The 27653-nt window shown below is 38.7% G+C and overlaps 1 protein-coding gene across 2 annotated transcripts; it reads right to left on the bottom strand.

Moving 5' to 3' along the window:
* On the bottom strand, positions 1607-25751 carry TMX4 (thioredoxin related transmembrane protein 4). Of its 2 annotated transcripts, none has more exons than XM_021392479.1 (8): positions 25533-25751; positions 16403-16518; positions 12394-12439; positions 11136-11264; positions 10136-10181; positions 8188-8289; positions 5343-5406; positions 1607-3775 (listed from the first exon to the last, which is right to left on the bottom strand). In XM_021392479.1, the coding sequence occupies exons 1-8, from the start codon at positions 25703-25705 to the stop codon at positions 3477-3479; spliced, it is 975 nt and encodes a 324-aa protein (XP_021248154.1). In that variant the 5' UTR covers positions 25706-25751; the 3' UTR covers positions 1607-3476. The 2 variants fall into 2 exon arrangements, with proteins under 2 accessions (XP_021248154.1, XP_021248155.1); XM_021392480.1 differs by having other exon boundaries at positions 1607-3772.

Genomic DNA, 27653 nt, shown 5'->3' with positions numbered 1-27653 from the left:
CATATTCAGATCCATCAGGGACTGTTTTTCAAAGCTGCACATATCTCATTTGAAATTTACATTGGTTCTCAAAAATCTTCAGTCATTCTTTACATACAGCTCTAGTTTACAAGCCTCATGCTTAACAGCTCTATCCCTAATCAAAACATTATGAACAGCGTTCACAGCAGCTTCTCCGTGGACATTTTGTCTATATTGAGATTGCAAGAACTTCCATAAAAAATAACACACAACAATATTAACAGAGGACAGATGACAGAATACTCAGCTTGCACAAGATGTTGCCACTGACTTTAAAAGAAACATGATTTAATACTATAGTAATATCTAGTAAGTACTATATCTGTATGATTCAATTTAAATCTGTTTTAGTGGAAAGCGACTGCTCTGGAACGTACATTGACACTGCACTCTTAGTGCATTGAGAGCGGCTACACTTTGACTTAACAGAAAGACCTTTACAGAGCATGCTACTTCTTAGTCGCTTGCCAGACACAATACAACAATTCAGTGTCCGCAATACCATGCTACAATATTTTCCTGCAAATGTTAAACCAAGTTGGAGATTAGATTTTAGAAAAGCAACTGCTACACAACAACTAAGCACAACTTGCTGAACTTTGGAATAAGATACTGCTATACATGTCAAATACAGTCAAACCCAAGTTAGCGTATTTCCTATTTTATTCATAAAAAACACAGGACCAATGACATACACATTATGTTGTTTGAGAAGTCTTAGAAGCCTCCTATTAGTGACTTCCAGATTCACAAGAAAGATCTACGAAGAGATGTACAGCTGTCACTTGCTGCCTGCTTAATCCCTCCACATCAGAGTGATCTTGTAGTTTGGTTCATTATGATGGAAAATAAGAACTTCATTTTAAGTAATCCAAACAAAACTGAGATATGCAAGAACAAGAGCTGTAAATAAAGACTCCAGACAATCGAACATCAGCAGCTTCTGATCTTTCTCACAGCATCTCAGAAATCCTGCATCTGCTTAGACAAGGTGCCATTCCCATGGGGTTTTTGGTTGTTTTTAAAAAGAAAAAAAAAAATTCAAGGACACCATAATGGAATACAACTCTCAAGAGGACATCTTACTAATGTAAACATTCAAAAAGCCCAAATACCTAATTCCTGAGCACCAGATGTAACATCATTTAATACTTTAATACTTCATATTCTCAGCAGTGTAAGACAAAGCCACTGGGAGGGATAAGGACGTTCTGTATTATTTTAAGTTTGAAGCATCTTTAAACAGCCAGAGAGGAATTTAGATGACTAGCTCTAATTATTAAAAAGTAGAAAGAAATTGAATAAAGTTTAAAACTTACACATTCTTTCTGACACATTACAAATCTCACAATGCCCTCAACCTACGCTGGATACAGTTTTTCCATATTCTTCAGTGTGCAGTAGCTTTGGGCCCATGATTGGAGGGATACATCAATTCTTATCTTACACAAGTCCACGTAACACTGGTCCCCACTTGTCTCATGAAATATGCTCAAGTCTCATTTTCGTTTTAGAATTTTATGAGCTCCTGATGCACAGATAATTGAAAAGGCAAATATGTCCTAGAAACTACAAAACTGTTCTCTGTGCTCTTATGTGCAGTTTCTCCCTCTACAGTAGCTACAGAAGTTTTAAGTTTTACAAACACATGCTTAGTTTGAGCTTTTTTTTTTTAAAAATATAAATACATCTCAACTGATACGGAGTCCTGCTGCCAGTGAGATTGTACAGCTTCTTAATTACATGGAAGAATACACAGATAACACAAACCAACTGTTCTCATTATAGTGCAACTGTATGCTTCCACATGTGAAAGCGTATTTACATATCTCCACTACAGCAGAATAAGATACAACCTCAAGACTCAGCGCACTCCATAAAAAATCATATTTAATAGATGCAGTGTAATTTTGTGTTACAGCTGTATAAAGAAAAATTTAAACTTTCTACTATATGGTTCCAAGACACAATATGCAATAGTTAAGCTCAGCTTTCTTAGTAAAGTTGAGTAAATATGCTCTCTACGAGCATTAAAAATCGAATTTCAAGACAAATTGGCCCTATTAATATCAGTCTCAAAGGAAACTAGCATTTTGCACTTGCAAATTCTCTTCTAATAAGAGAAATTATTTCATCTGCTTACTCTTTATTCTAGATGAAATTCATGCACATTAGCAAGTTTTATGCAATATAAAAAAGTTAATCTTAAGACACATCTTATGCACATGTGATCACATATCAAATTAGGAACATTCACAATCTCACTGTAGATATTCCTTACCTAAAAAGCCATTAACTAAGTCAACCAAAGGAGGAAAATACAGATCTCATTAATGACTTAGTTCGCTAATCACACCTAATGCTGCCTACCTGGCAAGCCACGTTCACTTCATACAGTTTGATACACATTTACCTTGATAGAAGTAGCAAAACCAAAAGATTCTCCTTGCTTTTCATCCCTGCCCCCCCTTTTCCTAATGTGCTGATTCCAGTAACAAAGTAGAAAAGTGACAAAGGTGAACCCCTTAGTGCCCCCTCAATTAATATTACTGCAGCAGTTTGAGCTCTGCCAAAATCATTCTGGGTTGGAAACAGCAGAACTACACCACACGTGACAAGTTTGTATTGGCAGGAGATATACAACTCAATGGCTGCAAAATGAGTGCTTCTTGCTACAATCTCCAAAGAAAAGAGTCATGCTTTGGCAGAAGTTTTCCCTGACCAAAATAATTTCTTTTAAAACTCTTAGGTTTAAAGATATTTTAAGCATCTAGCTGTCATTCTTCATGGGCCTGAAGCTTTTGATTATTCAAACTCCTTGGGTCAAAAAACAAACAAACAAAAAAACCAGCTGACAAGCTTGAGCTATGCAGCAAGCCTCTGAATTACCACAGCCTGAAAAATTTGGGGCTACACTAACCAGGGCACAAAGCATGCTGCATGATATACTTTCAAAATAAACATTAAGAAAGATACAAAGGTGCTTCAGTTGAAAGCAATAAAAGTAAATCCATTGTATACAACATCTTTAAACAGAAGATGAGTAAGGTACCTTCTTTCACCGCTCTATCACTGATCTGGTGCTACTGTGGCATTTGGAAAAAATTAACATTCAGACAGAAAAAGTCACAGCCCTGCCAACCTACTTAAGAATTCAAAGTCCTTGCCTTGTTTAGGTCAATGCTGAGGCTCCTCCACACCCCTTTTTCCCTCAGAAGTCTTCAAACACATAATAACGCGCACTTTGATTGTCATGGCTAAAGTTATACAATACACAGCATTTACGCTTATAAAACAAACTCAGTGAATAATTACTAGTTTAAAACAAAAAGAAAAGCCTGCTGAAAGAGCAGAGGTTTTCCGTAAACACATGTGATAAATCAAGTGTAAGCTTCAGCTTCAGACCCAAGGTCTGATACTTCTTTGGTCCAAGTGTATAAAATACACCCCAGAAACTACAGTCCATGATCAGCCACCTGACTTCGACGCTGTCTTACTGAGCTTTCAGTCTCTGAATCAGCTAAAGGCCGTTCATTCAAGTCATCTGCTTCTTCTTCTTCTTCACCTGATTCTTTTCCAAGTGCCAAATCCTCTTCTGAATCATCAACGCTTGAATTTGGTGCATCTTCTCCTTCGGAGAGCTCTTTTACCTCTGCAGCCTCTTCTGCATCATCTGCAGAAAGCTCTGTGGCCTCCTCTGGTTCTTCTAACACCGAGTTCTCTGCATTCTCCACGTTCTCCTTTGTAATTACTTCTAAACAAAAGAGTTTCGAATGAAGTTAGACTGACATTCAAAACAATGTCTTTTAAAGGGACACCAATACATAAGTGAAATACATTACGCACATTAAAATATAATATAACTCCAAAATATTCATGAACTTTGTTGAAAACTTTCATATAGCACTCTTTTTTCCCCTTAATTTTCAATTCTTTCAAATAAATCTTCAGTACTATTTCTCTTCCATTATCATTTCTTTTCTTTGCATATCAGGCAGAGAGCTTTCAACTGGTTCCACCGAATTACAAACTGAAGACAGGACAGGTTGCTCATCTCCTTGAAGAGGTATCATTACTGAACAAATCAGTGAGAAAGTGATACTGGTAAGCTCTGTCAGGTAACACCTGCTGTTCACTAAGCCAACTGGATAGCGGATTGCAGCAATACACTTCTTCTATTGATACAGTGGTTTTGAAAAGAGTAATTTTGCATATTTAAGATTCTAAATTTGGCTAAAGTCTCATCGGCAAGTGTCACAGATGCATCTTCATCTTAAACAGTAAACAGAGGTACACAGTTACAAAAAGAAATTTTTAATTACAGTTCAGTTTTGACACCATTTGATAGCACAACTGTGCCACGAGGTGTCCTAGAACTTTGCAGACGTCTGACCTTGACAACAGACTCGGTTGTGCATGCAAGCTTTTGCATCCTACTCCCCGTGGCGCAGAATACTGGTCTGAAGCCCACTCATGGGGGATCAGCAAGATGTACCTTTTGTTTTTATCTGAAGGAGATGAGACATCCCACACCACATATTACTTTAAGATTAGTGAGTAACTTTAAAATTTCAGAGGGAAATTTGCTTTTATATGTGGTGAGGGAGGGGTTAAAAAAAGACAACATTTAATCACCAGGAGGCTAAATTTTCTCCCTTTCCCCCTGGGCACTAAGAAACAGCTGTGTACAAGACCCGGATCCAGAAAGACTTGTTCTAAAATTTCCCCATATGAAGCTCATATAGGGACTCTCAAAGCCTCAATACTGCAACCGAGTCTGATCTGTGGCTAATGATAAACTGCAGTTCAAGTTGCTCAACTGTCAGTTTATTATTTCCTGCAGTATCCAGATTTACTTGATTCTCTTTCTTTCCACAAATTAGATAGAGAACTGTATAGATTCAGAATGCTCCTAAGGCAACACAGAGTACATAACAGGATACAGAAGTACCCTACCAAAGCAAATCACTTTTACATTTAAGCAACAGATCTAGCAAAGATGCAGCTACACAAAATAAACAAAACCCGGTATATTTATTTAAGAAATTGTCCTTTTGAAAGCCTTTTGTCTCTCCACAGTTGTGGAAGAAATACTGCTTTTTGGTGGTGTTGGTTTTTGGAACTTTTTGTTGTTGTTTGCTTAGCTTACTTCCAAGTAGATGCTTTTACTGGTATTTCAGACATACCATTTCTTGTCACTGTGTGATTAAAGTGCATGCTTGGATTTACTGTTGAGATTTAAGTGCTTGATGGCATATTGCCCTACTTCCCAAAAGCATACATTTAGAACTATAGCATCTCACCCACTTAGGAGTTCTTACCAGATGTTTCATTTCTGTAATTTGTCTTTGACGGACAAAGGCAGTCTGAAATCAAAACCAGCATCTGGGTAAAGGGTGGGAAAAAAGGCTTTGTTAACAAACACATTTAATTCCAGCAGCCCCTACGCTATTATATTTGTACCCGATGTAACAATATAATCAGCAAGTTGGTGATGAGAAGAGATAGTGTGACTTGGGACACATCATTACTCATCTTCCATCACCCTAGTTCTGAACTAATTCTGGATTCTTTTCCCTACTGCTGAGATTTTCAGTGTACTCTCACTTCAGACTATCTTCACTGGCAGGAGCTCTTAAAAAGCGAACTTGACAAGAAAGATTAGCGTGCTACAATTTGAATAGCAAAGTACTCTTAACAGCACATAATTTTAGATACTCAGACTTGAACAAAGATGAGCGCTTTTCCATAACTCGAAATGTGCAAAGAGCTGTTGAACAGCAAGATGTTGCTCAGAGGACTCGTGATAAATGTTGGTCTTACCACCAGCACAGATACGATACTTCACTCACGAAGTCTGGATTTTTTCTCTCCACTAGGAAAAGTCAACTGAAGTTGACAGGATCTCAAAAACAATTCCAGAAAGAATACACAATGCATATCCATTCCTAGCTGGAGCTACACTGAGTGCTTTAACACTTAGTTTATACAATAAATGTTAACCGCTTTGTAGCTTTGGCTCTTAAAGTGGAAAGTAACATTACTGTCTCATCCAACTTCAAGCTCAAACTGCAAGAGTATCAACAGATTTCCTTTCTGAAAGTACCACAGGAAACAAAGAAATGCAGTGGTCAGCAAGTCCTAGACAAATACTAGGTTTAAATATTTTTTCTACTTGTCTTTATAGCTATAAAAAATTAAGAAATGTCTATTTTACTACTCATCCTTTTCGATAAAATCTAGAAAGCTGCATTTTCTGGCTCAAAGGCAAGAAGTGTTTGCAGGAGCTCAATTAAAAAACCAGGGGAAGAAAATGCAAGCTCTGTATACAAACAAACATTCTCTGTTTTCCACTCCCCAGTTTCTGCCTCCTGCCTCCCTAAATTTATTCAGAATTGAAATGCTTAGCACCTTCAGAAGATTCAGGAGAGATGCTCAGAACGAGTTGAGGATTTTTATTGTATTTCATACTCCAGAAATCTTCTTGGCCAAAATTTTCTATGCTTTGGCATGTTATTCAGTTCTGACCCACTGCCTCCCCAGTATACATTCCTTACTTTAATCTTTCACAACTGATTTTGTCTTTTGGTTTTGTCTCTTTGATAGAGCAGCCTACTGTGGAAAACATACAATCAAAACACAAAGGAAGACTTTTCTCTCATTGCCATACATTAAGAATAGCACAAAGGAAATAAAGAGACAAATGAAACAGTGTTAGAGAACTACATTTCAATCAGAAAAGATCTTAGAAGAGGCTGCAATATTAAGTTTACACTTTTTCAACTTTTTTCAGTTTGGGTTTTTTTTTGTTTGTTTGTTTGCTTGGTTTATTTTATGGTATAGGGTTTTCTTTTTTGGACTAGAAGCTTCTCTTATTTTTGCTCGCGTTTTGGGTAAGTGGAAAAACAATTTAATAAAACAAATCAACACGCCCATTTGCTTCAAGTTACCTTGATTTGCATTCATTTGTTGAAAACTAAAATTGTTTTAATTGTACAATAAAAACATATGTATCAATACTACATATATTACATATAAAAAAGTGTTTTTGCCTAAATACACACACTGCATTGAAATTACTAAACGCCTGTTACACAACTTTTCTTTATTTCATAAATATTTGGGCTGAAGGACAGAGACCCAAGTGTCTGAAACAACTGTATGGAATAGCAGCTTAGCCACTAGTTAAAAACAGTAATGCTCATCACTTGTTTAACTGGCTTGGCAGTTGCAAGACGTGCACCAAACCACTAGTTTGTACAAAACTCTAGTTCCCATCTGTATCTCCTTTTCCAGCTCAATTTCTCATTTAATGTTGAGATTAGAAAGCCACATTTTCAAGTACTCCCAAAGAAAGTCATTTCAACTCCACAGGTAAAGCAACTTTGAGTATTTTCCCACTAATGGAACCCACAGGGTTCAGGATATGGCTCTGAACTTTAAAATAAAGCTTTCTTTGAATAATCCTTCCGATGTCATGAAGATTTTTGTATGAACGCATTAGTTGTGGTTAGGAAGAAGAGATGTTAGATTTTTCAATTACTGATGAGGACTAAAAGCAAAAGATCACAGAAGAAAAGGAAGTCGGTTTTTAAAGAGTGATCTGTAACCACATCATTGGCGTCCTGAAAATAGAGTAAGTCAATTAAAATCCCCCAAAATCTTCAAAGCCTTTCAGATTTTCATCCTTCCATTTTCAGTAACAGTACAGCAGCAAACTTGCACTGCCAACTCCCACAAATAGACTCCCACTTCAGCTAATAAGAATCGCTCCATAAAAGCCTGTTTTAAGGAGTTGGAGTCTTTACATCATTCTGACCACACACAAGCAATTCTTAAGTATAGAAGTCTTTAACATGAAAGAACAATGTAAGTCACTGGTTTGGTGTATGGACGAAGCAAATGTAAATTGATGCATGAATTTCATAAAAAGGCTAAGTGAACTGCCCTAACCTTTACCAGAAGTAGGCAACAACACTAGAAGGGCAATCTGCAGTACTGAATACTCCAGGACTTTAACTGTAAATCAATTAAAAAGCAATTTAGGACCAGATACTGCAGTATACCTTAGCAAAGTTTTTGGTCCCGTCACCCTTCCCCACACCCGCTCCAAGTTACCTAGAAATTTTAGTCTGCAGTAACTAAGAAAGTAATACACTTCCTTACCAAACCCAGGAACAGGCCAATCAGTAAGGTAGCCAAGATGAAGACTGCGTAAGAAATCCAAACATGAAATCCAAGAGTGCCAGTGAGGTAGTCATGAATTTGCTGGAAATGAGAACATACTTATTAACTTCATACCAAACACCACATGTGATTTATTCTCCGTTATATAAATCATGAAATGGTAACTCCGTTACCATTTGATTAAGACCTTTCATAACAGTATTTATACCAAACTCTTCCCACTCAAGCCACAGCTACCCTTTAACTGTCACACTAGACTTTTTTGTTTTTTTAAATATACCATTAAATCTTCCTTTTGCTTTATTGAATTGTTCATGTTAATTTCACTGCAGATAGGCACAGGGAATCTTACTACAGGTAGATGCAGGAGAAATACTCAGAGCATAGAATAATGTATCACAGCATTCTTGGGTTTAGTATTTTCGGGAAGTATTTAAGTGAGATTAACAGGTCAGAAGAACCTATGGCATGAACCTGTACATCTGTCACAGAACACCAATGAAGGCATTTTAAACATAGGTACTTTAAAAGATAATCATTTCAAAACCAGAAAAGCAACTACGTTAGATTCAAAGCAGGTGTTATTTTATACCCAGGTTACAAGCCTACTGCCAAGCGAAGGACTCCATACAGAGCTTTATCCCCATAACTACACTTGGGAAGCAGAGGGGTGGACACGGTTTGTTGCACAAGATCAAAGCACACTTAAACTTGGGAATTCATTCAAAATAGAGCCATTTCTCTCTTATTCAAGCTCTTTAGCTCTTAAGAGCCACCTATTCTACACAGATACCAAGTAAGTCATTTCCTTTTTCAAAGAGAAAAATCAGATTGCAACATCAAGATTTCTTTGAAATTGAACTGTTATTCAAGCTTACATATTCATCTGCTTGAACTAAGCATCACATCAAACCAAACAGTCCAACATGAAGTCATATATAACATCACATCTCTTCTAAGAGTAAATTCATTAGAAAACAAACCACAATCAACATTTACAGAAGCTTTAATATTCTGAATTCCAAGATTCATCTCTCCCTCCTCTCTTTAATATCAGAAGAGCATCCAGCATTTATTAAAGCATATGCAAGGATACCACAGCAAAAAGAGTGAAGAAATGGACAGCTGAAATATCCATCCAAGTATAAAGCAAATTAGAGAAAGTTCCTTCTCAGAGTATTTAATCTTTCAGCAAGGAAACTAGACAAGGACAACATTACACAGAAGAGGAAAAACAGAAGGCTATGGAAAGTTATTATCCAATAAAAGAAAGAAGATGGCTTGCACAGGAAACCTAATGGAAAGTTTGATTTGATCCTGAGATAAACACTTACTGGAAGTGTTGCAAACTCTATGCAAACTCCCTACTACACTTGTTTTTTGTACCAGATATTACAATGGTAAGGCTTTTGCTACAGATAGTCTTTCAATCTCAGCTACACTTGATGATCTTAAGAAAGAGCATGTTTCCTGGCCAAAACTGGAAGTGTCTGAAAATTTTCAGCATTTTTATAATACCAGGAAAAACTTCAACATCTTCCAAATGAAATGTCTCAAAATAAGTTTCCTAAGTTCAAAACATACTCCACTGTACATTAAGTATTTCCCTCTCGATCATTTTTCTACTGTCCAAGCTTGTTCTCATGTGAATCTTGCTGGTAGTTTGAAATACAGATGCAGAGTAAACATTTTCAGTATTGCAGATAACCTTTGTAATCGAACTGCCATTTTTGGCAGAGAGCCTGTTGGTACTGCAAAATTTCTAGCGCAAAGATACGTAACAATATATTGGGTGTGTAGTATGAGGAAAATTTAAGTCTGAAAATGGTAACAGAAACATTCAACTAGATTTTGACTTCTAAACAGAGTATTATTTTAAGCACGAAGGTGTAGGTGGTATGGAATATATTACCACATAGTTACTTACCCTGATACACCCAGAGAGATGAAATAGTCCTGCCATACCATGCATCCTAAAACACAATGAAAAGGGAAGAAAAGGTTCTAGGACAAATAAGATACATAAAAAAACTGACCAGAAACCAGAAAAAGTTTCTTCCGGTAGACTTTTGATATGACTTTAACCTCTAACATTTGTCAGAAGGAAGCTAATGCAAACAATTATATTTTCTCCATATTAGATTCATTTAAGCTGGCTCAGTGCAAAGCAGTGAAACAATGATTTGAGATAGAATTTGAATTTAATCATAAGAAGTTTCCCACAGTTCAACTCTGAGCATCTTTTCCCCACCTCACAGCAGCATGCAGCTCTGTAGCTCCTCTCCCCATTACTAAATATGGTATACCTCTTCCTCATTCTCAGGTAAGAAATAAGCATACCCAGTGGGTTTTTCATTTGAGTTTATATATAATAGTTTTACTAAAAATGAAATGCAGGGCAGTCACACCTTTGTTTCATCTTTTAGAGCATGCAAGCTGTCTATGCAATTACAAAGAAAATTAAATACCCCAGAAATAACGGATACTGTGTAGACATTATGCTGTCCTTTATTCTAAAGAAAGGCACAATACTTCCTTCCAAACAAATAAGAAAACCTTGCAGCTAAATGCTTCTGCCACAAGCAGCCAGAAATCAAGTAATAAACTGTATAAACATGCACATGATTTCAGTATTTAGCAGATAGTAGAACTGACACTTAGGTAATGCTCAGTGGCTGTACTTTTTCCCTTCTTTTATACATTTTCAGAGATGATATAAACAAGCCTCAGCAGGCATGAACGAAATCAAATGCACAAAACAAACTGCTTTTAAAAGGTGAGAAATCGCAAAAGGAGGCTGTTAATACAGATCACTTTTGCAAAGCCTACATGTCTAGGGAATAAAGGCTTTTTGTCTTTTAGCTATCAACATAACACCCTTAATGAATACTGAGCTATAATATTTGTTGATAAAAACAAAGTATTACATTATAGAAGATGGAGACTTCCATCCTGCTACAGGCTCCACAGCTTCCCATTTTTTCTCTAAAACATAACTTTGAAGATCTTCCAATGTCCGTGAGCCTCGGTATCTGCGAAATACTCCATCGTTTGCACTAAAAATCATAAAAACAAATTAACACACACATTGCTTTAGCTGTACGGTGAAAACACAAGCTACTCCTACCTCCCCTCTCCAACCACCCTCCCCTCCTCCCCCCCCCCCAAAAAAAAAAATCAACAAAATCCATATACAGAGATTTGACTCGCCCAAAAAGCTGCATACCTATGTATTTTCAGTGTTTCAAAACTATTATCTGGTAGATAGTTGCAGTTTCTCCATCAGAATTAGTCTTTGCTGTTTATTAAAACTTCTATTCACTGTACTTATTCATATTCACCTTACAGTGAATACAAAACATACGAAGTAACCAAACCAATTTTTTACACGCTTTTTGGAATTAAAAAAATATATATCTATATATACACACAAGTATACATATGTCTCAATATCATGACCTAAAGGGCTCCTTATTTAATAGATACGACCCTTTACTGAAGAGGCACAGCAAAAAGCTTTTGTGATTTGTTTCCTACAGCACTGGTAACAAGGGAATTTAGTAAAGCCACATAAGTTAAAGAAGTCCCCAGATGAGGACTTTGCTAATAAACCTATAAGCAATAACTTGAACTGAAAAACAATACTCCTTCATAGTCATCTACATTTCAGTATCACAGCGTAAAACAAGTGGCCAGAGGGACACAACAGCAATATTCTGGTACCGAGTCATCAGATTAAGAATTTAGTAGTAACAGAAGCAGTACTATATGATTAGTAAAGTTTCTGCACTGTTTTACATGATGCCTAGGCAGTCAATTATTAAAATAAGAAACTGAAGTGATATACTTATAAAAGGTCAAGTGTTTCTGCTCTCAGATAGCCAGGTTTCTAAGAAGCCAATAAATGCCAACTTGCATCAGTTCTTATAAGCTACTAAACAATGTTTTCAGACTGGAAAAGCACCACTTATTTAGGTACAAAATTGTTTGTAGGAAAAATCTTCCACCATAAGTTAAAAATACATATTTGATGTTCAGTAAGTGCACTGAGATCCTGAGAAATGTTTTAAAAATTAAAAAAATATGTAAGCCAGTCAGCCATTGCATCTTTCGTACCACTGTACACACAGGACACAAAAGAGACTATGCATAGAAACAGACAATTGTTTTTGGTATGATACTTACTGGTAAATTGTAGGAAGTGTTGTGACAAAGAAACGACCGCTCAATCCTACAAATGAAGAAAAAACACAAACAGTTATGTAAAACTGAAAATTTCCCAGCATTCTGACTTACCTATAAACACCTACAGATCTATATTTGTAGACTAGAAAGCAGACTGTACAGCTTTTACCACTTTGAAAATACAGTTAACAGTTTAATCTTCAGAACTGCTACAAACTAACAAAAACTAAATACTGTTGCCAAATCAAATACAAAATACTTACCCTGAAGGATGCTTGCTACAAGATGGTTTTTCTACATGGAATTTACTCATGAATATTTATTTGCACACAGCTGAATGTTTTCACCAAACAGACCAGCAGTGCACCCTTTCAAACAAAAGGAAAAAGAGCCACAAAAAAAATGCACCTGTATTTCACAAGCTAAAGTGCTTACGTCTGCGTACAGTCTCATCCAAGTGACCACTGCTCCATCTAGAAAGTTGGGCCACTAATGACCACAACAATAACAACAGTGTCTTTCTAACTCTGGTTCCTGATTTTATTTCATCCTCCAGTTGATTTTAAATGATTTAGAGGTGCACAGTTAAGACTGCCTGTACTTAAGTCATTAAATTAAGTAATCTCATTTGCTTGTTTGGTTCTTTGCTTCTTCCAAACAATCCTTGTACACTGTACAATCTATTTGTTCTGGTATCTGTAGGAAGACAATTTCTCTCATAAACACGACAATAGCAAAATAATATTTTGGATTTTTCTAGGTTCTTATCCCTCCTTCCCATACATTATTCCTACCTATGTAAATAGAAGAGCTACGCTAACAGACTGACAAAGCTTGGGATGTCTCAACATTCTGTTCTGCAAAATATTACAAGTTTCAGCCATGAGAGTAGTTTTTCATATCATCCAGAAGGGTGGGTCACATCAGCATTTTGGGCAAACATAAGAGATGGCAGAACAAAGAAAGGCTGAAGCAGGGATTCGTAAGACTGGCTGGAAGCAATACCCACACTGAAAGGAGGCACTGCGCTAACTTACAAGTACCACACTCCACAGTCACAACATAACAGTTTAATTCCTTTAGTAAGGGCTGAATACCTTTAGTCATTCATACAAAGCTCCAGTGTAAGGGGGACCGGACAAATCATTTATTTAATTTCATTTTCCTTTTGTAAAGCTCTGAACTATCTTCCAAGGAACTGAGTCATTAATTAGCTTACTGCACCAGGAAGTTGGTAATGGAAAGTATTTCAGCAAGAGAGAATCTGCCTATAGAAACAAAGAGGAATCAGACTGAACTAAGTCAGGTATTCTTAAATTTCAGTACTAGTGATTCTTCCAGTGTAAACTCCTCTACAAAACAAGATTTTTAAATCAAACCAAGCACAAGCTTCTTTTTTTCTCAAGTTCCAAAATGGAAGGCATCTTGACTTCAACTTTTCAGCATTCATCTTTTATTGCTGTGGAGGGCAGGATGGAGGGAAATCTTATAAAACAGTTTCAAGCCATGGCAGCAGAAGGAAAGGTAAAGTAAAAAAAAAAAAGCGAGAGTAACAGTAGAATTAATCAAGCAGAAAGCAGAGCAGCACAAGAAAAACTGAAGTGGAAAGCCATGAAGACCCTAACAAGCTTAAGAGCAGAGAAAGTTAAGGGAACACTGAAAAACTCTGATATTCTAATGAGGACTAGTCAGGCAAACAAAAAGAAATAGCTAGCTTAAATCCCTCTTATCACTAACCTATCCTTGAGCAAGTATCAACAGTCTTACAACGAGCAATGAAATATATAAACCAAAATCTGTTGCCAAGATGTACTGAAGCATCCTAAAACTTCACTTGGAGCTGTTTCTGCATATTTAACGCGCCTCCTTAAATTAGCAAAATCAGATGTGAGTCAGCTTCAGCAAGCTAAGAACATTCTGCAAATTGTTTTGGCACATGCCTAATACAAACTTTAACTGGCTAATAGTTTTAACTGGAAGTAAAGTTAAGCATGGATTTACAAATCTAAAACTGACATATGCCATTATGTTGTCAGCAGAAAGCTAAGAACAGGAAAAAAACCTAACAGCTTTGGTATTCACCATCCCCCCCAAAATACAAAGTGGGTACAGAAGCTATCTGAAAATACTGCTGCTTTCAACAGCGAAGTATTCCAAGATGATCAGGTATGGAAGATACAAGAAATCTTGTTTTAAAAAGAGTGGTAAACGCTGAGATTGAGAACTTAAAGGCATTACAAATACAGAGAACTCTGAAATCCAGAAGCACCTCCATTATTTGCTCTAAAAATATTCAGTGCTTCAATAGAAGTGACAAGGAAGGATTAAGTACTTTAAGATCGGTATGTCAAGTGACTGAAACTTGCTGTAAATCCATTAAGCATTGCTTCTCTGTGTAGCTACTGTAATTAAGCACCATAAATGGCTACTTTGCCCCACAGAGTTTTGAAGTGTTATTTTATGCAACCCTACACACATCTAATGTTTTTTTTCCCTAATTTTATGTATTTTCAACTACTTTCACTGGGCAAGTGAAAAATAGGAGACAGGACACTTAAGCACAAGAACTGAAAGACTGAAGCACAAGGCTATAGTAAAAGTACCTCAGATACCTCAGAGAGATTCCAGAGGAACTTGCACACCTCCAAAACTACATCAATGCAAGAAGGTCAAATCTGTAATAAATCTTTGTTTTCCAATTTGAGTATCAGTCTTCAAGTAAACAATGCCTGCAGTTCACAACTTAACCATTCAAATTCTTTACTGGGAAGACCAATGTCTTCAAATCCCAAATATTTTATTGCCAAAGCCTCATTTTGGAAGTGCATTTTTAAGTTGATCACATTGAAATCTCATAATCAAGACTGAGATCCTCAAACCTGAATAACACCTAAGCAAGAACGTCTAATTGGGAGACAATTAGAAGATGGGATTACACTGGATCCTCTCCCACAGTATTAACTCCAGAGTAAGCCCTGCTTTGTTAATGTGAAGAAACAGATAAAATGTATAGCCAACTTCTATGTAAAAATTTTTTCATGTTCAAATTCACCTTTATTGAACCGTTATTTTTATACACACTATAGGCAAGCCCAACATCAATAGGTTTTTGGCAGTTTTCCTATAACCAAAGGTTTTTAACAAAACATTAACCAACACGATGCCTTGAACTGCAGGCATTTTCTTGTGAATTTAACGTGGCAAATTCTTGTGAATTTTTAAGCAATTCAACTCATCTACCTTGAGTTAAGTTTGTAAAGCTAACTTGTTTGGCATGCTTTCAAATAAAAAGAACACAAGATCTGTTATACTTTCAAAGCCATAACCAGCAGGATGTGTTACCCAGAGACGCAGAGGTTTGTTGGTGGTGGTTTTTTTTTTTATTAAAGTAAGAAGAGTGTCGGTACACAGTTTACACAAACATTTAAAACTTTGAAAGGAGTCACTAAAGCAGGAACAAGTAAGACTGTATTTATGCTTCTGTGGACTGCTAGGGATTTGTTTTTGTAAACATTTACATACATGCATCAAAACAGGAAAAAACAAGGCTGTACTTTAAAAGCACTATTACAATTAAACAAGACAATAAAACAGCATCATAATGCAAATCACTAGAAGCTTATTAAAGCAGATTCACTCTGTGGTAGTGGTACTACACTCTGAAACACAGAAATTGGAGGCTATAGAACTGAATTCCTCTGCAGTGTCTGGAGAGGAATGAGATGGGCAACAGCTTCCAGTGAAGAAGATTAAAATAACACGTAAATCTCTTTTAGTACAATATGAAGCCCGCTCACTGCTTCAATTTTTAATTTCTCTGAACTGACCATATGAACACTTAAGCTCACATATGTGAGCTGTGGAGATGCAAAATGCGGATAACATTATTTTGGTTTAGAAGCCTCTATTCTGACTTGGCTGGTAACCAAAGTACTCCAGCAAAATAAAGCACATTCAGATACTGATATTCAATTCCCTTATTAAAAAAAATATTGTCTGTATACTATACCTGGTTCTTGAGTGACATCCACCTTTCCCACAGTGATATCCAGCTGCTCACTTTCTTTTGCGAAACTCTCCCATATCAGTTCAATCTGTTGACAAGCTGGACACCAAGGAGCATAGCTAAAGAGGGTGGGCAAAAAAAGGTTAAATATTTTAATCTTCTCATATGTATGCATTCATATTGATTTACCAAACAGAAAATACAAACAGATCAGTCACAGGGAAAAAAAAGCAGTTTTTCATAATCAAGTCTATTGAATAAGATAATCAAGTAGTTTTGCATCAAACTACACTCTTCTTAATGTTATTAAAACAAACAACTTTCTCAAACTTGTGGAAATTTATACCTAAAACTGTCACCAGACATTATTCTATTTACATAGAAAAATAAATCCATTTTCAAGACAGCTTTCTAAATTGTTAAAACCAGGCTGTCCTCTGAAATGGTATCGTTCAGTTTAACATTTTGTATTGATTTCCCACACCTCTGCACTTTTAGAAATTACATTTGCCTCTGCCTGCTACTCAATACATCAGAGCATGCCCTTTACAATAGCACTCCTTAGAGATTTAAAGAAAGTTCACATTAAATTCCTACTGTTTGTCCTGACTGTTTTGCTTTTCCTTAGGATTAATTTCAGCAAGATAAGAACACATGTTTTAAGAGTTGAGTTTTCTACACTATCAGAGATTAAAACCACTAAAATCAAGGTTGACATTCTTATTGATATTATCAATATGGAGACAGAACACCCGATTTGAAAGGCTAAGTCAGAAAACATTTATGCTTTGATAGAACCCCATTTGCCATCTTTATGTACTTTGTCTTAAGACTGACAAAGCCTCTGTCAAGCTTCTGCAGGTTGCAATGCTTGGTTATATATGCATATTAGGCATATACACAGAATAACCAGGTTTAGCACACAAGTGAGCCACAGCTCACTTAAACTGAATAGGGGCCAAAATGTATGAGTTTCTAATATTTTTAAAAGCTAAGGAAGCAAAATTAGTTCACCTAGAGATGCTATTTGTCACAGTACTCAGTACACATGACCACACTCCTCATCCACTCTTAACAGAAAGAAGAAATTTCTTCATGGGCTGAGTCCAATATCTGTAACAGCCCACATATCCACTACACTCTGACTGAGAACCTCTACCAGGGACTGCCTCACCCCTTCGGTTTGGCTGCCAGTATTGCTGTCCAACTCAAACAGAGGCGCCTCTCACTGTCCGGTGGTATTCTGACCAGGAATGCTTACTCTCTCAGTAGCTGGGGACAGATCTCTCAAGCCACAAATGTTTCACATAAAGAAATAAAAAATCTGAAACATAATTTCTCATGGAAGAGATAGAATCAGACTTCCTGAGTGATTAGTAGGTTTCAAAACCACTGCAAAAAATATTAGGTATTTTGGAAATGAAATCCTGTAATTTTGATGTTAAAAGGATACTAGTTAAAATCAGAAATTTCTATTACAGTAAAATACGAAGTGCATTTTTAAGTATTAAAGCTAATACTGGTTTTTTTTTGTGAAATAGCATTTTTTATGAGTACATCTGAAAAAAGTAAATAAATCTAATTGTGCCAAGAAAGAGCTTGTCACCATTGTTTAAAAGGATGCTGGAAAAAAAACCTCAACACACAGAGCTGCTGCCCTGTGGAGAGATTTTAATAATAGTTTGACAGATTCTGTACTTTAAGAACAGCCTACATTTTATTACAATAGTTTGAGTGACAGGTAAGAAACCACATGTCAGATAACGCTACTGATGTTGCTCTAAAATTAAACACAGAAGTCTGAATGTTTTCTAAATCCAGCTTCTCTGGATGAGTCAAATTCATGCCATGAGATTTTGAAGATTATATTAATCTTCAGCCTGCTTAAGGTATACAAAAGTATATATTTCAAGTGTATATGTGTGTATATATATATGTATCAAATGTCAAGCAGTAGGAGAGCAGATCCATGCACTTGCTGTGTAGCTAGTCTTTATTATAGTCCATCAATTCATATGACCCAAGAACAGGTCATTTACAAAAGCAGATGCAACCTAAACTTCTTCAATCATACTCCACAAGCAGACAAGGAAACCATTAGCACTTGTACACAACCAGCATTTGGGCTGTTGCTCCTCTAGCTCTCCCTTTTGCAGTACTGGGTACATTTAACTGTTAACATGTTGTTTGCACTGTGTCCTGTGGCCATACAGGTGTTCCAAGAAAACAGCACTCAGGTCTTCTCAGCTTAAATCAAAGTCTACTGGAATTAAAACCAAGACCCGTACACTTGGTTGACAAGAAAGTTTCCAGTAGGTTGCTGCATACTGAAAAGCAATTTAGAAGAATCTGACTGAGAACACCCCATCCCTATAAATTACACATTGCCAAGTTCGTTATCCCAAGCACATACATACCCACGATACCTCACCTGTGGCCTTACTAGGCCTCTTACACAGCACAGAGCTTTACAGTCTAAATATCCTCATCCATCATCTCACCTCTGTATATAAGGCAAATGCCTACCTACCGGTCTTGTCCATTGCAACAGCCATAGATTTAGTTGATTATAACTATTGTTTCAAAGAAGCCAGGTGACGTCCCACCCCAATCCCTTACAGGACTAAAAGTTTTCTACAGAGAGCATAAGAAAATATGGAAGAAAAATGTTAAGCGCTTTAAGTGAAGAAAAGCAAAGTCTATTTCCATCTCTGATCCACAGCTGGATTAGCTCATGCTTGCAGTGATTTGTGCATTACACAGGCACATAAGAACAAGTACTGGCTTTCAAATATCAGCAACTGCACTGATGGCCGCAATAAAAACAAAATAGAAACTTGGGGTAATATCTGTTTGAATAAGCATGCCATTCAGTCGTATCACTAGAGGTAACTGGTAAACACAGAATGATTTGACCTAGATTTTCTGATACACAACGTGATGGGCCACACCACTGATCATTTCCACTCTTAACTACTTGGCTAGGGGATCGACCAATTCGCTCATCTTCAGATGAATGCAAATGACTCACTATCTGCCTGTTAGTATCACTATTAGTGACTATCGATACAATCCTGAACACTGCTCTTCACTTTGCTGCAACAGCAGTTTCAGGAAGTTGCAAGAATCTAAGAACAAAGGTAAAACAGCTTGCGGCAATGGGCAGAGACTTAAGAGAAAAACAGCAAAGGTGGAAATGTTTAGTCTAGCTTTTCTCCACTCAAGACACACAACTTATCTGTTTCTTCTATGAAAGGCATTCTTTAAAACAAACCAAGCTATGAGCTTGATTTCAGATCGTAATAACTATAAAAATTTGAGGTGCAGTTGCTGGGACAGCTCCTAATAGAATGGTACCAGCAACAACAGAAAAAATGCTTCTTTGATTTTATCAAGTAGTTTTCTCACTTGCCTACCAGAAATTCTAAACGCTAAAACAAACTAATATTTAGAAAAAGTAGATATTGTGTAACATTGAAACACATGAATTTAATGAGCGCTCAGCCATCCACATCAGTCATAAAACCATACAGCTGACTGGCAGCCCAGATGTCCAGTAGGAAAATACTATAAAACAATAAAACGCAGTTGAAAGGGAGGGTCCAAGCTTCTCCCAAACCTTAAAGAGGTGAGTAAAGCAGACGGCTAATTAGTTCCATGGCAAAACTTCATTTAATCTGACTTAAGCTTAAGTACCCTAGCCTAGAAGCACATAGAACAGTAGTTCTCAGACCTTCTCCACTGAAGTACTCTCCCCAAAAAGGGGGGAAATTTAGATCTGTTTTTAAGATGATAATAAGAGTACTAAGAAGGAAAACTGCAATACTTAAGATCACTTTCTCCTTTGAACTAGGTTTCTACAGCCTTCACACATGAAAACCCTATCATGAGATCCTGCAGCATAAGGCATCCTTCTTCACTATGGTCTAACGGCAAAAAAAAAAAAAAAGAACAAGTGAGGAAAGGCAGGTACTGAACTATGGAATAAGTCAATCAGTCACTGCTTCCTCCAAAGACTGAAGGCAGCACACAACCTGCAAGTGAGCAAGAGGAAAGAACTCCTGTAGATACTGCAGACTACCAAGAACCAGAGTGAGCTGGGAAAGAGGAAAAACTGCAGAACTACTGTTCTCAGTGACACACATTTTTTCCCTTCAAATTACACACAGAAACCTACCAAAGGTTTAATGAGAGTAGAAAAAACACATTTAGGCTAGCTATTACTCCTTCACATCTTTAATTCCTCTCCTTTATATTCTCTACACTCTCCCATCTCCATTATTTCCAACTAACAGCTTGCCAGACCTGTTTCTCTATAGCCTGTAAGTGTGGCATTGCTTCAGTGGTAACAGCCCCAAACCTAAGTATTATCAAGATGCACATACTGGTATTTTCTATTTGTTAAAGAAATCTTTAACACAGTATAATTGAGCTATTTGCATAAATATCTGACAATAAACTGTGTTAATATGTTATTCTGCTTTTATTATTGACAACATTAATTGAAATCATTGCATAGTTCCTCTTCTCATCTGCAGCAAAATTGTTGTACACAGTGTAGTGAATTTCTTGCATTTCTTATCTTCAGAGATACTAGGAGGCCGGGAGCTCCAGGCTGATGGAATGGGAGGTGGTATGCTGTGCCCGGTAACTACATAATGACATTCCCAATGAAACAAAGTATCCTCCCAACTAGTCTCAAGGCAAAGAGCGCCTGCTGTCTTCCATTGTTATCCTAGGACTACCACCTGTTTCATTCTTGTTCTTAAAAACAAGTAAGTCTTGAAGCAGGATAGGCAGCATCCTAATTTCAGCAAAAGACAAGTCTCAGAAAGTCAACTCTGTGGTCTTAGTCTGCTTTTCAGGTGAGAAGGTGGTGGACAAGGTTAGAGATGTTCCAACACAGCAATGCCTGTACCACCAACAGTAAAGACTCTAGAAGCAGACAAGAAGTTTCTGCCAGTGTGCCAAAACCCCTCCAAAGCAGGCGAGGCAATAACTCCCCGTCCCAGAACAGTTGCTTCACAACAGTTAAGTAAGTTTCTGCAAATTGCTAAAGCCCTAGCAAATGTGCTTGCAGCATTCATGACAATGTTTGAGATAAATCAAATATCTCAAATTCCTTCTACAACCCAATTTCTGTGGACCAACAACATTTTTTAAATGTATTGCTGTGCTAGGTCTGAACTTGAATAGGAACTCACAAAAGCTTAAGAGATTATTTTAGAGCCACAAGCACAGTATTTGGACTATTTCACACAGCCCAAACCAAGGGCTAAGCTGAAGTCAGGCACTGCTGCCAACTGACCAGACTGGCAATGCACTAAGATGCTGTTCTGGGGACTTTGTTTCAGAGCTAGAGCTCAACCTTACAAGCTCCCATTTTGCTGTATTTCCCTCAGCAACCTGACATGCATATCTTTTCCAGTAATATCCAAATCAAGGGGAAAGTAGCTGCTGACCACTGTAATACACTGGGTATGTAATCATGGGTAATACACTGTAAGCCAATGAAATTGTGTTCTCTAGGATAACATTTGGTGTGCCACCCACCACTCATTCTACAGCTAACTAATAAAGTGCAATTTAACCTTTCAAGAACAAGATGGGAAGCAAGGCCAAAAATAATGTAATTATTCAGCTTTCTAGCTTCAAGAACAAGAAAGCTGTAAGAGTGCCATCTGCAATGCAAAAGAACAAACAAATGTTCCATTCACAAGCTTTTATCCTTTTGAAAAAAAATAAAGCATTCATCTTTAAAACAGAAAGCCGATCAATCCCTGAAAAAGGGTGCAAAATCTTCAAGTATTTCAGCAAACTAAGTTCCATCATTCAGTACAGTTTTGTCCTTCTGACAACAGTAAAGCATCTGCTACCAAGGATATTTCAATTTCGCATTTTATCAGTTTCTCTTCAGCCACTGTTTGGCAAAGGATAAGCCGACGTTCAGTTATTAAAGAAGAATTCACAGATAATTTGGTTGCTTCCTCTCAACTCAGTCAGGAGGTCTGCACAACCAAACAGAAGCTCTAGTATTTGCTGGGGTTTTTTGTTATTGTTTGTTTTTAATTACTAGGACAAAGAGAAGTCTAGAAAAATAAAAGACTATACTCTTACAAGTGACAGAAAGTTCCCTAATCTTACTGAGTTCTGAATCTAAGTTAATTATTAAATAATTTATTGAATTCTGAAGTTTTTACAGAGTCTTTTGAGCTGTTTAAAAGCATTAAACCATGTGAACGGCAACACATTCGGCAAGACTTACTGCACAATCTCTTGGAAGCGTACTATCCAGTAGGAGCACTAGGCACTGACCCCTTCTGATAACTTCACCTACTAAGGAGTAGGACAATATTTTAACTATAAATGATAAGGAAATAAGTAATGGGCCTATGCTGTAGGCTATATGATAAGCTAGATGTGAAAACATGATTATTGCTTATTTATTACTACTATGGTTATTACTATCCTTCCTCCTTTTTTCCCTCCAAAGCCTTGGCTAGAATTAAAACTGAAAGTTTTAACACCCATTTTCAGGATCACACAGCATTAATACTTAGCTGAAACTGAAGGGAATCAAAACATTTTACATCCTGTGTGGGATCTGAAGTAGAGATTTTCCCAATGAGCAAACACCTGAAGTGCTGTAGGATCAACAGGAGATAATTTATAATCAGAGGCATAAAGACTACTAACATTTACCTACTTCAAGAAAAAGAGGAAGTTAAATTGAGATCAATCAAGTGTGGAACAAGCTATGTTTTCGAATGCAAAATGCACCAGCCTAAAACACACTCAAGGATAGAGACCAAGAATCAGTATTCTATATTCCCAACAGACATAACATTAAAAATAAAGACAAAAAGCTCCTCACACTAGCATAACAAAATCTTGCAGCTGCAAAGTAGAAATAAGGAAACTTTTTACAACAGTTTAATCCAGCATCATACTTTCAACACTTTGGCAAACGTCTGTGTGCTGTGATAGTAACAGCAAGCAAGAAGTGTCACGATGTCTTTTACAGACACAAAGTTATCCAGAACATTATCATCAAAATGCAGCAGTGCTTCCAGGGCCTGCAGTTTTGTCAGCTACAAATAACTGATTACTTACAAGTAGTCAGTCGAGTACATGCACTTCAGCTAGGAGGGATGAAGGAAGAAAAATCCTATTACACCTATGAATCCTGCATACAAGTTATTTCTGGCTTAAGTCTCTCCATTTGTACACCCAGGAACAAATCATAAAAATAGTGGCAGCGTATAGTAGTTAGCCTACACTACATTCACAAATGGAGGAAAAAAACTTTCCTGACAGCTTTTGTATTACAAAAAGTCTTATAAAGAAACAGCAGGTTCTCTGATTGAATGAAGTTCTGATGAACAGCACTGCAGCCTTGCCAACAGACCCACACACAGCACAGAAATGCATCAGTGAAGTCCACACCACCAGCTCTAAGCCACATAAAAATCAGTAGAAGGCAAATCTTCCAATATGAGAACAGCTGTAAGAATCATAAGAAACTAATTCTGAATCTCAAACTATTGTTTAGACGCAGTCAAGAACTCAAACCTCATTCAGAAACAGCAGCATTAAGATGCACACTCATGAGAGGCAAAGATTCCTTCTCAGAATTAGGAAGTATTAGAAGTGTGTCACAGAAAGTAGCACGGAGAATCAAGTTTCTTTCCCACATGAAGCACAGTATACAAAAAAAATTAATTTAGTCAGTGGAGCAGCGTTTCAAGTGGAGTAAAGACACACAACGCGATTTGAACTGCTCACCATCCCAACCACTTCTGATTTCAGTCAGTTCCTGTCTTCTTCCTTCCCCAGAGGCACACACCACTAGTTACTTAAACGCTTTCTCAGAAATACAAGAAAGCGCTGAGTCACCTTAAGTAGCCTATTTCCTCCCTAAGATTCACCGAGTCGCGTATGAATAGGCAAGTTCATAGAACTTCCACCTAGGGCTAAATGTCAGAACAAGAAGACAAATAAAGATTGGACCAGAAACAAAACAAAAAACAACAGACTCAAAAGCAAACCAGCAAACCCCTGTACCCAGCTGCCACAGTGGGTATCCCCAGGCCTTTGATCATCTGCTTCAGGATCGCCTCCATCCATTAACTGATAACCCGATGTCTGCAGTGAGATCCAGAGCACCAAAGCCCGTGAGAAAGTGACAGTCCCTCCCTCTAGAAGGCTCGGGGTAACTCAAATTCAATATTAAAGTGGAATAAAACTTTGAGCAGCTGTGGAAGTATTTCTGAAGGAACACAAGTTCAGATATTGGTGGGCCATGTCCTTTTTCACAGGCTACTTCGTCTGTTCAAAACTGTTAAAGCACCTCTACAGAGACATAAAGAGCACACAAGTCACAATAAAGTCCTATTTCATTTTTATACTTCGCACAGCTACCATGCAAGTACACAGCTTAAATTATTTCTCCTTTTTTTTCCCCCCTTCTAAACGCAAACGGGTGAGCTCGCCTGCAAGCGCAGGATGTCACACGCTCTTCAACAAGTTTTATGCCACCAGTGAAGTCACGACACCACTGAAGTTATCCAGCAGCACTTAGAGCCCTGGCCACAACCAGCAAACCTCTGCAGCTGTCAACAGGATAAAGCATCAGCAGCACTGAAAAATTAATGAAGTGTGATGCACAACTCTTAAAGAGCAGGAACACAAGAGCCACGGCATACCGTGCTATTTACATAACACCGCTCCTGCTAAGCACTACCTGCCTAATTCAGCCTTCCCAGCTCGCACAAACCTCAGTGAAAGCCCGCCCCGAACAAGCGGCACAACGTGCACTGCCTAACGCTGCGTCTGCGTAAGACACAAACCTGGAGAAAAACCACCTTCACCAGACCCCGAAGCCCGGCGCAGCGCGCCCATCAACTCGAGGCCACCAAGGGGAGCGAGCAGAGGGCACGGCAGGTGTCGGGCAGGGGGAGGCCCAGCCCCAGGCCGCGGCTGCCCGCACACGGGCACAGGCCTCCTCGGCTCCACCCCGCGCCGGAGCAGGCAGCACAGGGCCGAGGTGAGGCCGGGCCCCGCGGCCGCCCCTCAGGGGTGAGCCCCACATCACACCACCCCACCCCCAGGCGGGCGAGCGGCCGTTACTCACAACTCCACCATCCACTGGCCCTGCAGCACCAGACTCCAGTTGGAGCCGCACAGCACCTGCACGCGGCTCCGCGGCTCGCCGGGGCTGCCCACGGCAGACGAAGAGAAGACTGAGGCGGCGGGAGGGCCGAGCACGGCCACGAGGAGCAAGGCCACGCCGCCCCTGGCCGCCATGTTGCCCCCACCCGGCCCAGGAAGTGAGGGCGGCGGCCCCCGCCCAACTGCCGCCGCGGGGGCGGGGCTGCCACGAGAGCGCGGAGGGCGCGCGGCGCGGCCGTTGGCGGTTGAGTGGCGCGAGCCGGCTGCTGAGGCGGCGCGCGCGGAGGTTCGCTCCGTTCTGAAGGAAAGCCGCCTCAGCGCCAGCTCTAGCCCTGCCCGCGCGGTGGCTCCGCCGTACTCGAGCAGGTTTATGAGCGTTTGTTGTATCGAAGGCACCCGTAATGGGATGCCGTCCTCAAGATTCTGTGTAACGGCCATTGAGTAAAGAGCGGTAACCGCTTGGAATGCTGTTGGCCGTAAGCGCTGACTGACCGTGCTCAGCCAGCTGTCAGGGGCCCAGGGACGCTGGCTGCTCCCAGCCGGCCGATCCCGGTCCTACTTCAGCACGTGCCAGGTATTCACATTTCTTTACAAACTTCTGCGAGGTTCCCGCCCGCCCCGTTCCTCTAGCTCACCGTGTGTGGCAGCCCTCCCCTCGAACGTCACGGCTGCAGCCTCCATTCCTGCTAACAGCCGACTTCCTCAGCCTGCTAAACTGATCAGAATAGAGCAGAGATCGTTCTAAAGGTTATGTCTGCCTTTCTGCCAGATACGGATTGCAGAATTTCCTAAAATCTTGGCTGAAGTCTAACTATCCTGGCTTGTGATGAACTCTCTGAGAGATTCTCCAAAAGTTAACCAGCCCTTTTGAGAAAACATTTACGTATGTTAGGAGGAAACAGTAGGACTTAGTACCTCTAACTGTTTTTCTAACGAGGCTCTTACACGTTATTCTTCTCCATAGGAATCCAGGCCTTGATCAAACCATTCCTTAAAGCCTGACTTTAGGTCTGGCCTTTATTTGTTGAAGCTCAAGTGAACTCAGCATTAGCATCTAAACACAGAAGCATATGACAGCTCATAATCAGAAGAAGCAGCGGTGGGCTTTCAATGTTCCTGCAAAATTGGCTGTGCGGGGAGACAGACTTGCCCGTAGCACTACACACACTATGCAGAAATGAAATAACAATAGCAATTTTCCTCATTTGCTACTGCACAAGGGTAGGCCACATCTCCCAGTGACTCACTGGTGGCTTACATTCTCTTTTCACTAGGTTTTCAAAAAGTACCTGCTATTACCAAAGAAGATTTTTTGTCGATAGCTTCCCAGCATTGTTGAGATCCCTGCCTCTCTGAGTTGGGAGCCTCCTGCTACCGCGATTAATGCCAGCTGAGGATGAGGTAAGGGTCTCATGGAACACACACCTTCTCCTCTTTCCTGTGCAATACACAGAGACTGAACTCAGTCTCTATATTACATTTTTTTTTCTAATCATTTAGCTATTTTTGTGATTTGTAAAAGAAAACGTTTATCATGATTTATCAGTACTCTTCCTACTTGAATAAATAGACTGAATATTAAATGTGGCATTTTAGCAAAATTTAGACCTAGAAATACTTAACCTGAATTATGCAGTGAAGAGAAAAAATACAACAGTAGAAACTATTTGAGAAGACATACTTAGCTGAAGTTCTGTTGTGTGGAGGTAGTAAGAAGTGACTTTACATTGCTGCTCATTAAGAACTAGGGAAGCCTGAGGGAAATACACTAGTTTTTCTATAGATTCTCTGAGAAGGAGGAAGGAGGGAGAGAGAGAGGGAGTGAAGGAAGGAAAAGGGGAAGGGAAAGGAAAAAAAGAAAAAAGGAAGGAAAAGGGAAAGGAAGGAAAAGAAAGGAGGAAAACAAAGGGAAAAAGGGAAGAAGGAAGGAATGAAAGAAGGAAGGAAAAGGGAGGAAAGAAAGGAAGGAAAGGTAAGGAAAAAGGGAAGGAAAAAGGGAAAGGAGAAATGAAAAAGGAAAGGGAAAAGGAAAAGGAAGGAGGAAAAAGGAAAGGAAGGGGGAAAAGGAAAAGGAAAGGTAGGG

The sequence above is a fragment of the Numida meleagris genome, chromosome 3 (genome assembly GCF_002078875.1).
Source record: "Numida meleagris isolate 19003 breed g44 Domestic line chromosome 3, NumMel1.0, whole genome shotgun sequence".
Classification (NCBI taxonomy): domain Eukaryota; kingdom Metazoa; phylum Chordata; class Aves; order Galliformes; family Numididae; genus Numida; species Numida meleagris.
This window is presented reverse-complemented; position numbering and strand designations above follow the sequence as displayed.